The sequence below is a fragment of the Dipteris shenzhenensis genome, chromosome 28 (assembly GCF_047967505.1).
Source record: "Dipteris shenzhenensis isolate YYH24624 ecotype China chromosome 28, Dip_SZ_1.0, whole genome shotgun sequence".
Taxonomy (NCBI): Eukaryota; Viridiplantae; Streptophyta; class Polypodiopsida; order Gleicheniales; family Dipteridaceae; genus Dipteris; species Dipteris shenzhenensis.
In genome coordinates, this window is record NC_141623.1 from 6,107,172 (window position 1) to 6,118,970 (window position 11,799).

General features: G+C 40.6%; 1 protein-coding gene across 1 annotated transcript; it reads left to right on the forward strand.

Moving 5' to 3' along the window:
• Nucleotides 1-10,375: 10,375 nt before the first annotated feature.
• LOC147883098 (histone H4) lies at nt 10,376-10,876 on the forward strand. The gene has a single exon (XM_087399728.1). The coding sequence runs from the start codon at nt 10,448-10,450 to the stop codon at nt 10,757-10,759; it is 312 nt and encodes a 103-aa protein (XP_087255854.1). The 5' UTR covers nt 10,376-10,447; the 3' UTR covers nt 10,760-10,876.
• Nucleotides 10,877-11,799: the final 923 nt, after the last annotated feature.

Sequence of the window (11,799 nt, forward strand, 5' to 3'; positions counted from 1 at the left end):
TCCACACCTTTAGCTCTATATGCTGTGAGGAATTTCCTCACATGAGCTTCCACATCCTCATGGAGGTGGCCTTTGAACTTTTGAGTCTTCACATGGACCTTATTGAGTAGCTCAAGAAATCTAGCTCTATCTACTAGACTGAGAATTGCCATCCCCACCCGAGAAACTGAAGCAGATGCAAGAGTTGGAGGAAGTCGGTGCTGGGTGTGGGTGCTCTAGAGGAGGGGACCACACCGACAATACCTCCTGTCGAGGTCCGCAATGGGGTAGTCACTACTGATGTAGCCATAGAGGAAGTGTACCTAGATGGTATTGCATACGCAGAGGACCTTGGTGTTGCAGAGGGAAAGGGTGAGAACATAGAAGATGTGGGGGTTAAAGAGGTTGGGAGAGCATTAGGGAAAGAGAGGGATGGAGTTGAAGTCGGATGAGTAGGCAGTAGGAGGGAATGAAGGAGGTGGTGGAAAAGGCAACAAACAAAGATGTCGATGGAAAAGGGGGATGAAACCTTCATGGGGCAGGTAAAGGTATGGCTGGAGCAAAAGTACCCTTGAGTGGGATAGATGTGGAAGAAGGATTTTCTAGGAACCCGGAGCTATGCATAACAATTGAGGTAGCAGATTGTCTAATAGAGGTCGAGAGTCGGGAGTAGAGGGAGTCACCACTCCTACAGAATTGGTGGACATTGTTGCAAGAGGAGGAGAGGGGTCCCCTTGATCTTGATGAGTCCCTGAGGAACCTTCGCCCTTCGTACCCTCTTCTTTCACCTGTTCTTCAATTTGCCCTTCTTCTTCTCCAGAGTCCAGATCTGACCACCAAGGTTCCTGTTGATCCAAGTCAATGAGAGTGTCGATGAAGTTACTTGCTCTGGCTACTGCTCCAATGGGCTCACTTTGTGCTCGCGTTGAGGACTTTGTGAACTTCCGTTGCACATAATGCTTCTTGTACCAAGTTTGATTTGTCGGAAGACCTCTCCACTCTCCTCAAGTACCTCCTAGTTCTCTCACTAGCTCCTTCAAATGTTTCGTAACTTCTTGGCATAAAACCTCTCTCTGACCCTAGAGCACCACTTCACCTGTGCTACTCAACACTAGCAGAGCAGTGTCCCACCATGATCGCCATAAACTGTCTAAGGGGGGGGGTCCTAACACTTCCAGAAGTGTTACCGAAAGCCTAGGGCCACTGGTGTGAGGAGCAAGAAAGCGAGGTGTCACCGATGGGGCACGCAGAATGACATTGTCAATGATGAAACACATGAGAACAATGGTGTCACCGAAGGTGCAAGCTAGTGCAAGAGTGAGGCAAGCTTAGCAAAACGAAGTTGCAAGAGCCATCCTTCAACATGAAGGCAAGAGAACTCAAGCCACATAACATAGGGACCATTATACTAATGAAGGGAGATGAAGAGGGGAATACATGGGATGAAGGGGAGCTACAGTTGCAAACAGAGAGGGGGAGAAGCATAGTATCTAGAGTAGAAGAGAAGTACATCAGTAGGAAACCACAACGTTACACTAGGAGAGATCACCCAAGACCTCCGTGTCACTCTCGTGTTCCCCTTACAATCATAGAATGCCCCTCTCCCTCCTTTCCCCATCCCCTTCATCCCCTCCACGAGAGTGGAGGGTCCCTCTCTCGCTAAAAATCTCATTTCTTCCATCCCATTGGTGGTGGCTCTCGGTCTCTTAGCTATTTCACTCCTAGGATTTTTCATGGCTTCAACCACTTTTGACTTGCCAGCCTCCTCTCAGTTGGTGATATGATTACCCCATGTGCACCTCTCTGTGCACCGCTTAGCCCTCTGACTCTTGGTGTGCATTTATCTTCTCCATGTGAGCTCTTGGCTGGCTCCTGCCCCTGAACCACCATTGCACCACCATTGGGCATGGAAAGGCTGTTGTATCTCACTCCAATACATTAAATAAATTTGCTTTTATCTAATGATGATTTACTAGTGCAAGAATTGTGGATATGGCTGCAGACTCAAATAGATTGTGAGGATGCAGTGAGAGATATAAAGTTTTTTCCTCCCCATGACCTTTGTATTTCTTTTATTATCTTAGCTTGTTGCACCTTATAGTATGTTCTACTCATTATTGTCCAAATGAGACTTTTCACTCTCTTTTTAAATCACATAAAAAAGAATGGAAAACTTTTATTCCAGTGAGCCAAAACCTCTAAATTATTTGAGAAAAAATTAAAACTTTTTATAGATGCATATTTTGGAACTTTTAACATAAAAATGAGCTTGGAAGGCCCTAAAACCCTAAAATCAACTGCAAACAGGGGTACCTTCTGATGCTTTTTTGAAAATTCCCAGATAGAAAAGCATGTGCCCTGCTCTCGGTCGATGATATCATCAACCTGATGCACCTTTGGTTGATGATATCATTGACCAAACGTGCGCCGTCAATGATATCATCGACTTGGCCCGCGGGTGCACGCTTTCCTATCTGGGGTTTTTCAAAACATCATCGGAAGGTACCCATGTTTGTAGTCATTTTTAGGCGTTTGGAGTCTTATGAGCTCTTTTTTAATGTCAAAAGTTCCAAAATATGCATTAATAAAAAGTTTTAATTTTAACAGAATACATAACATTATCCCAAAAGATTCCAAAGACATTGATTGGATGCAGTGCACAACTTGAAGCCAAGACACGCCATGCAAGAAAGAGGGTGGCCCTATCACTCCATTGACCCATAGAGTTAAAGAAACTAATACATTTATCCATAGTTATCAAAATATTCCCCAAATATTTTCTAGGAGGTCAAAGAAGCCATTACTATTGCTCTAAAATTTGAGAAAAGAAGATTAAAGAGCGTCAAAAAATGGCCAGTCGTCAAAATGGCTCCACAATTTTATGGATCATTTATAGTCATTAAGAAATTGATGATCTTGCATATAGACTTGTAATCATGGAATACTTTTCATATTAGCCTCTTGAAGCCATTCAAAGGACCTCTACCTACCTACTCATCCAATTTATGACCCCATTGATCGTTGATGAAGAAGAAATACTTGAACATGAATGCATTATTGATCATCAACAAATCTCTACCCAAAAAGAAATGTTTATGTCAAATGTCTCAAGATTAAGAACCATCCACTAGATGAGTTCCACCTCCAATACTCGAGGGGGGAAAAAGGGTCTTGGGAGTGATGGTTGTTGTCATAATCTAATCATGAAAAATAGCATCCTTGTCTTCATTATTAGATAACCCTTCCAAGTTATAGAAACTGTGCTGCATTATTTTTGAAGAAGATGATTCTAGAAGTGAGAAGCATTTTAACCCCAAATGATCAGGAGAAGGGGGCCTCACCGAAGAGAGGGGGGGGGATCGGAGTAAACAAGTAGGTCTCTCATTATTTCTGGTGACTTCTCAGCAAAGTCCATTAAAGCATTATTATTACCTATTCCAAGGACTCAAGCAGTTGCTTGATGAGAGAAAGCGTCTTGTCAATGTTCCCCTTGCCTAACACCAAACTTTGACACTATTCATTGAAGGAGAGCTACATGAGCAACAGCTTAATGGAGTCAGAGGTGGTCTCTTAGCTCCTCTGAATCCAAAGCTATGATTGTTTCATGAACTCTTTTGTTGAACATTGATAAGACAGCTTGGCAACCCAAAGAGGGAGCAAGAAGAGGCTCAGCATAGCCAACACTCTCAAGTCCTGATGCCAAGAGGAAAGATGCTATGATTAGACAACCAATCAAGTCCACCATTAGCTGAGAGATATTTGTTATCTCCAAATGGTGCGACTAGTGTGTTCTTGCCCTAACTATGTCTATAAAAATTCCATCTAATCATGTCTTTTTCATTTCGGCGAAGTTGAATACATGAAACATGATACATCCATTCCCAATTTCTTTTACACCACCAACATTATCATCAAGGGTCGTGTCTAAAATTAAAACTATGCAAAATCCATGTGGATTAAAGCCTCAATCCACATGAATTATAGTTTGTACATGAGGAAGATGATGCACCACCTAGTTGTATGTACAAACTACATCATGTGGATTCTGGAATGGATTTTGCACATGGATTGAAATTAAGAACTCTCTCCCTCTCTCATGAATTGCTTAACACACCAGAAAGCTTCAATCATGATGTAGTTTGTACATACAATTAGGTGGTGCATCATCTTCCATATTTGCAAACTACAATTCATGTGGATTGAAGCATCAATCCACATGGATTTTGCATAGTTTTAATTTTAGACATGACCCTTTTACTATCTGGCATAGTTTCTTCCAAATCCATGTTGCTTCTATAGATTCATGATGTTGAATCCCAGAATCCACATGATGTAGTTTGTACATACAATTAGGTGGTGCATCATCTTCCTCTGATTCAAGAGTGTGCATTGAATTCAAAGCATATGTGGTTGTAGTGCATTGATAGTTATGTTACTAAGGTGCACTTCTAGTTTTCATTGTGTTTTTTTAATGTTTACTTCATTTGCATGTTTTCTTAGCTTGTTGTGTTTCATAGGTTTGATCTAATGTGAGCCATGTAAGTGAGAAGTCTTTGAACAATCTCATGTGATTTATGTTGGTATTGTTGGTTTTGGAAAAGTTTGGATTGGGAGGAAGAAAGTGTTTGGGCTTCAATTGTGAGTAGGTTGAGTTTGTGTCAAGTTTTTTAGAGTGTTGGCCACTTTTTCATTGGTTATAGGAGGTGTTGTTAGTCCTTGAGGATGTTGGACAATTGTTCATTGCCCATAGATTGAGTTCGTGTCAAGTTCCTGAGGATGTTGTTCAATTGTTCATTGGTCATAGGAGGGCATCTTCCTATTGGAAGTATGAAAAAAGTAGTAGTCTGAAGATTGCTACTAGCTAGTCTATTATTTTGAATTCGTATGATGAATTTTATTGTCTTGAAGAGTTATCCCTACGGTTCTATAGGAGAATGTGAATCTATATTATATGAAGGTGGATGGTATTGTTGGTTATGAGTTTGTAAATGTTGATGATTCTACTACTTATGTAGCTCATGGTTTGGTAGTTTTACCGTTTTGTTCATGGATGCATAGGTATTTTTGTATGTTTCATTGTGTTTCAAATTGTGGAGTTTGTCATTTTTGTTTTGATTGAATTGGAAGCGGTATTAATAGTGACACTGTTAGTATTGTAGTTTCTGATGTACCTTTGGTTGCTTCAGTTTAATTCAATTAGAGGTAGTATTAATAGTGAAACTATTGGTATTGTAGTTGTTTGCTGATGTACTTTTAGTAGGAGATAGTGGCCTTTTAATTTTGATGCTTCTATTGGTGCACTTTGTAGTGGGTGGTGTTGTCATTGATTTGGCTCTATTAAGTACATGAGGTTGGAAAAATTGCCATGTCATCACACAAAGAAAATATTCAAAGGGATGAATTTTATTGCTCTTATGAATTGTCATTAATACTAGTTTGGTAGATAATAGGACATCACTTCCTTTTGATATTTTGTCCAAAAAGTCCCAACTTGATGTATATGTGATTTTGGGGACAATTTCCTCTCTTGAGCTTAAGGTAGACTCATCAGACTATTTTTAAAAAATAGGAGCACAAAAGACCATTACATATGATTACAAAATGCTCACAAATGTATCGTAACACAATTTTTCACGCATGCAGTATTCCGATTTGGAACTTTGTCTAGCATGCTTCAAAATAAAAAATGACTTTAATGAGTAAACATTTTTTACGAAGTGTTTTTAAGTATATCAAATACCAAAGAGTGACAAAAGTTTGTTAAAAAACAACTTTGGCAAGATTGATTTAGGAATTAGCAAGAGTGGTTAGCTTGGTGTGTTACATTATAAGTTGCATTTCATAAGTAAGCATCTTTATATACTAGACATAATAGCCACAAAGTGTTATATCTTAAAAATTCTAAAGTTTTATTGTAGGAAAAAGTCACCATGTCACAATAAAGGCTACAACTAAAAGAGATTAAGTGCTCTTAATCTTAACTATTAAAACCGCTTGCACACTAAATCTTGCTTTTATAGTTTTGAATTATCCCATATATAAGTGTTCTACATATGATATTAGGTCACCTATGTTAACCTTGTGGCAACAAGGGCCAGAAGTGCAGTCTAAAGCAACAACGATGAGATCATTATGTGTGTAGAGTAGCAGCAAAGCTCCACTTGTAATATCCGGAGCCTAAAGCATGGGATGATGAATCTTAAAGGATGGGGATATCCCAAATGTTGTCATTGTCTCTCCCACATCTAGGTTTCGAGGGTGTTGGTCATTTATAATCATGTCATTGCTCGTTGTAGCATAGGTGTTCATCAGAATTGTAGCATAGGTCCTTGACCGGTGAGAGGTGTAGGCTAAAGCATGGAAAGCAGATCTCATGTGCACATGGGTGAGAAATAGGGCTTGATCTCACAACGATGGATGGAGGCTCTCGCCTCCACGGGAGTTCAAGGGTTTAGAAGGGGGTTGCAAGGTTTGGAAGGGGATAGGGTTGAGAGAGCTATCTAGGAGTTCCAAGGTTTAGAGAGGGTTGCAGGGTCTAGGGGGAGTCCAGGGTTGAGGAGTGGAGAGCTAGTCTCCTTCGTGACTTTGAGGGGTAAGGGTTAAGGAGGAGGGATAAGGGAGGAGAAGGAGGAGGAAGGAGGGAGGAGGAGGAGGAGGGAGTACAAGGGTAGGGAGTGCAAGGGAAAGGGGGCATGCTAGAACATGATAGTGTAAGAGAGCATGGACACAATGGAGATTAATCACATGAACACAATAGTGAGCTTGAACACTAAACCCCAAGAGTGGTAGCTTCATTCCATTGAGAGAGATTTATTCATGTTACATAATTTGTAGGTACCTCCAGGGTGTGGACCTCTTTTGTTATTGAGCAATGCTCCATCAATATATACTAATTCTTGTTCATAACATTATAATTCTTGAACACAACTCCACGAAGAACAACCACACGCACACGGCAATGCTTCAAATCTAATGCATGCATAGCTAGCAGTTGAAACTTGATATACCTCCTTGAGGAACTTGTTGTCATCATGAAGACCATATAAGGCACCATAATCTATCTCAAAAACAACATTTTCAATGCCAACTCCACCAAATCCATCTCTAGTAGAAACAAAACTGGAGGAACAATCAGATCTTTCATTGAACATCCCAACATATCATTAGAGTAGCACCAACAGAAACATTACCAGACGAAACCAAGATCTTTCATAGAATCTCCCAACCTATCAAGCAAAAACATTACCATCAGAAACACTACCCTGATAATCTTCCTTTAACACTAGTTGGTCCCCCCATTTTGTGTAGAGACTAATGAGGTTCCCCCACTTTGTGTAGAGACCCAAGAGGTCCCCCCAAAAGTGGAGGGACTCCAAGGGTACCCTTTCTATAGTCCACCTTAACAATGGAGCCATCAGTGTTCCCACCAACTAATGAAGCATGGTTGTGGCTATCCACCTACTACTAGGCATGTCAGTACATGCACAACTAGGCATGATGTCAAAACATTGACATGTGACCTTACGATGATTTCTAGAGATGGCATTATGGGCCTTTTCCTTCTCTATTCCACATTCACATGACCCCATCTCTTTCTGCACATTTTGCCATCTTTTTCACACTTTGGAAATAGGCCAACAAGTTGGGTGGTAGCTTTTAAACCATGTATGAACCCTTGCTTTGGATCTTTGAAACTCATCATGCCTTTCTACCTTTCTTGATGACAAATTCAACCTCTTCTACATCCACATCTTTGAATTGTATGTTTATTGGAAGCTCTTTTTACCTTTCTACCTTTCTTGATGACAAATCCAACCTCTTCTACATTTGCATCTTTGAATTGTTTGTTTTATTGGAAGCTTTTTTACCTTGCATGGAGTAAAGCACCCATCTGCATCACTTCTTTCCAAGGGTATAGATAGGACCTCCATCCACTATAGGATTTGGTGCACCAATGGGTAGCTGACTAGGCTCAATTGTTGGTATGGCATCATGCAAATGGTGAACCACAAAAGGCAGATAGAGTAAAAGTCCCTAGAACAAGTGGGGACTTGGAAATGGTAGGGACAAGCATGCAATCATTGCTAGTAACTGGCATAGGCATGTCAGAAAAGTAGGATGCTTGTGTATATTTGGAATATGAGAGCATGTGCTCTCTACCCTACGAGGTTTGGGAATCCATATGTGATTAGTAGAGCATACTTATGCAAGCACTAAAGACTTTGGACAAAAATTGTTCGGCAAACACGTCTTCATGCACCCAAATATTGATAAAAGCCGAGCTCCTTCATGAAATTAAAGTTCCACCAGCATAACAATATGACCCAAACCTTTTATACTAAAAGGAACTCCATGGACACTAGAGATACAATTGCAGTTGTTGGAATTATTTTTATGATGAAGAATATAGCATAAAACAAGGTGAAATAGGACAAAAATTTCAATTAAGTCTCTGGGTTCAAGATATTTCCTAAGTTTAAACTTACAAATGCTAGGCTTGCTAAATTGAAAATTCTTGGATGTTGATAAAGAAAGCATAATAACCATATTGACAAGGAATGATAGAGATGTTACAATCAAGCTCACATCAGTACAACAGCTGTAAGAACTTTGTAAGGATGCATCATTGTAGCTCAGAATAATTTATTTGATACAATTGACATTTGTTAGTCATGATTTTCTAGATTCTATGGACTAATCATGTAACACATTCATGGCCAAAATGAGGGGTATATCTTGCTCCAAAATATGCCATCAATGGGAAACTCACATGCAAAGCTGACGTCTTCAGCTTTGGGATAGTCTATTTAGAAATCATAAGTGAAACAAAGAAGGCAAATACACGATTGTCACAAAAGAAGCTATATCGTCTACAATGGGTGTCCATTTTGTGACACATGAGAGTTCCATAGAGCAAGTTAATATAACTTGTTATATGTCTCTCAAAAGATGGAAAAGAAGGCTAATTCCATCAGATTCTCTTGGCTTTTAATCCTGGCTTACAAAAATTATGTTTTCTTTTTTGAGCCAATTCTGTGAAAGTGTAATATGAGTGAATGATTAGTATATCACAGGCATGGAGCCTCTATGAAGATAAGCAACAACTTGAACTAGTGGATGTGACGTGAGAAGCGAAATTCTCTGTAGAGGAGGTGCTATTGGTTGTGCAGGTTGCATTGTTGTGCACAAAACCAATAGCACAATTAAGGCCAAGCATGTTAAAAGCTATGTTGCTGCTGATCGGGAACCAGTGGCCTACTACCATGAAGCTAACCATTGTGACAGGCACGAGCAACAATGAAGGGAACAACTTGGAGCTATTATGTGCACATGAGAGGCTAAAAGAGGAGCTCTAAGATTGTTGTACAGTGGCAATAGAACTGTTGAACAGAGTTGGACAATAGCATCAAGTAGATAGATAGATAGAGAGAGAGAGAGAGAGAGAGAGAGAGAGAGAGAGAGAGAGAGAGAGAGAGAGAGATGTGTGAGCAAGACATAAAGATAGATACTATATAGTAGTATACACTATGCTCCACTAAAATGAAGTAAAGTGTGAAGGGATTTAAATACAAAGTAGTGGTGGATAGGATGATGAACATTATACCACATGCAAACTGCGCTCTCAATAAAATTTCATGTTGTCAAAGAGAAAACTTACGAGCTTATGTGAGCAATATGTCATCCATGTATTTGTTGGACTTCAACTCCCAAAAGTGCCAACCTCGAGCCATTACTAACTTGGTTGTAAAAGCACTACCTTGACATTTTTAGGAGAATTGAGTGCTGAAGGACCTTGCGTTGTGTCTCATGTCCCATGATTCATTCATTCTTATTTTCCTTTAATTTTTTTTGATGAAATGGTAAAATCTAGGTTTAGTTTCAAATCAACAATTTTGTGCCTCATGACAAAAAGAGGTTTAGATGTGAATCTATGAAGTAATGGAGCTACTAGTCATTGCAATACAGGTATAAACCTACGTGGACTCTCCATCGTAGTGTAGCAAGAGCTTTGTGTAGCTTTGGGAGTGGAAACCCCCATGCACACACCCACGCACACATGACACATGGCCTATGCTGATAGGGAGTAGCTGATCTTCCAAGGGAATAGAACTCTTGCTCTCCAATGGAACCTTGATGTTTGGAGGGAATGGATTCGGAGGTTTGTTTTAGGGCCGTTGGATGAACTGTGATCGCTCGGATGACAACGCTTTGGGAGAGATCCGGCTACAACGCACTACTGTCCGTTGGATGGGATTAAGATCGAACGCTGTAAAGGCAGCGAAAAAGTCGGAAGGAAAAGGGTAGAAAGAAAGACAAGAAGGAGAAACAGAGACCGCAGGATGGGGAATGATCGGACGGTGGAAGACTGTAAAGATTGTTATAAAGTCCATAACCAAATTCAAACTCTCATCGATCGCCAGAGATCCATTCCGCCATAGCCACAGCTTGAATTTATATCTTCATCGCCATGTCTGGTCGTGGAAAGGGCGGCAAAGGCCTTGGTAAAGGTGGTGCCAAACGTCACCGTAAGGTCCTCCGCGATAACATCCAAGGTATCACCAAACCTGCCATCCGTCGTCTCGCTCGCCGTGGTGGTGTCAAGCGTATCAGCGGCCTTATCTATGAGGAAACTCGTGGTGTCCTCAAGATCTTCCTCGAGAACGTCATCCGCGATGCTGTCACCTACACTGAGCATGCCCGCCGCAAGACTGTCACTGCGATGGATGTCGTCTACGCCCTAAAGAGACAGGGCAGGACTCTGTATGGCTTTGGGGGTTGAGAATCTTTCGTGTCTGTAAACTTTTTAGGGTGTCTTTTGACACCACCATTTGTCCATTTTATCAGCTCTTGTATTCTCTTTCCGTTCGAAACTGGCGAAAAAGCAGGGTTTCTGTGAGCGGGTTTGTCTTTGATCTCTTCGCATGCTTTTGTGGCTGTTGCGGAAGGTCATGCTCTTCATTGGAGAAGTTGGAATTAGAGATTATTTATTTTTTCAACTTGTTCGAAGTCGCTGCTTTAGTTCGTCATTTCGGTTGTCTTGTTCTGTATCTGAGTTTCTCTACTGCTTGCTTTTCGTAGTGTAACTTCTTTTCTAGTGTCTCTAGACGTGATAACGTGCATTTTTGAGTTTGCTAGGCCGTTGTAAGCTGGGTAGGAATTGCTACCTGATGATGAAACATAGGCTATGTATGGTTGATTCTATTGAGATCGTATGCACAATTACAAATCACCTTAATAAGGAAGATTCCCAGATCACGTTGTAGGACAGGTTTTGTAGTCTGGTCGCTGTTTCTGTGGTCTGGATTTCTGTAATGGCGTGATGAAGATTTTTATGAAAAGAACTTTTAAGATGGAGGCCTGCTGTAGCTTCACTTATGTTTGGTGTTGTAGCATGATAAGGTATTGTTTGTTAAGACTGTCTGTACCTACTGTGGTTTTTCCCATCTATAATGCTTCTGTGGGCCTGTGGAAACGTAAATGGGAGTGATGGTGACCTCTGATTGTTGAAACTTGGAAAGTGTAGCATTCTTGCTTGACAGTGTACTCTGGATGTGGTGAGTCTTGTGCCATGACTAAGTGTCTGAGATAGAGGGTTTGTGGAACAGCATTCCTTCTTGATGGTATTGTTGCTAGTACCATAACAGTCTTCCCTATTCAATCTCTAGAGTCCTTTGTTCCCATGTACTATGTTGCCTTTCATTAATGAAACAAACCTCTTGATCTAGCTGTAGTGCAATAGCTAGAATTTTGTGTTGGAAGAGGTGATAGAGAAGTATCATGGATAGATGAAAAATTTACTCATTTTGCTAAGAGCATGGA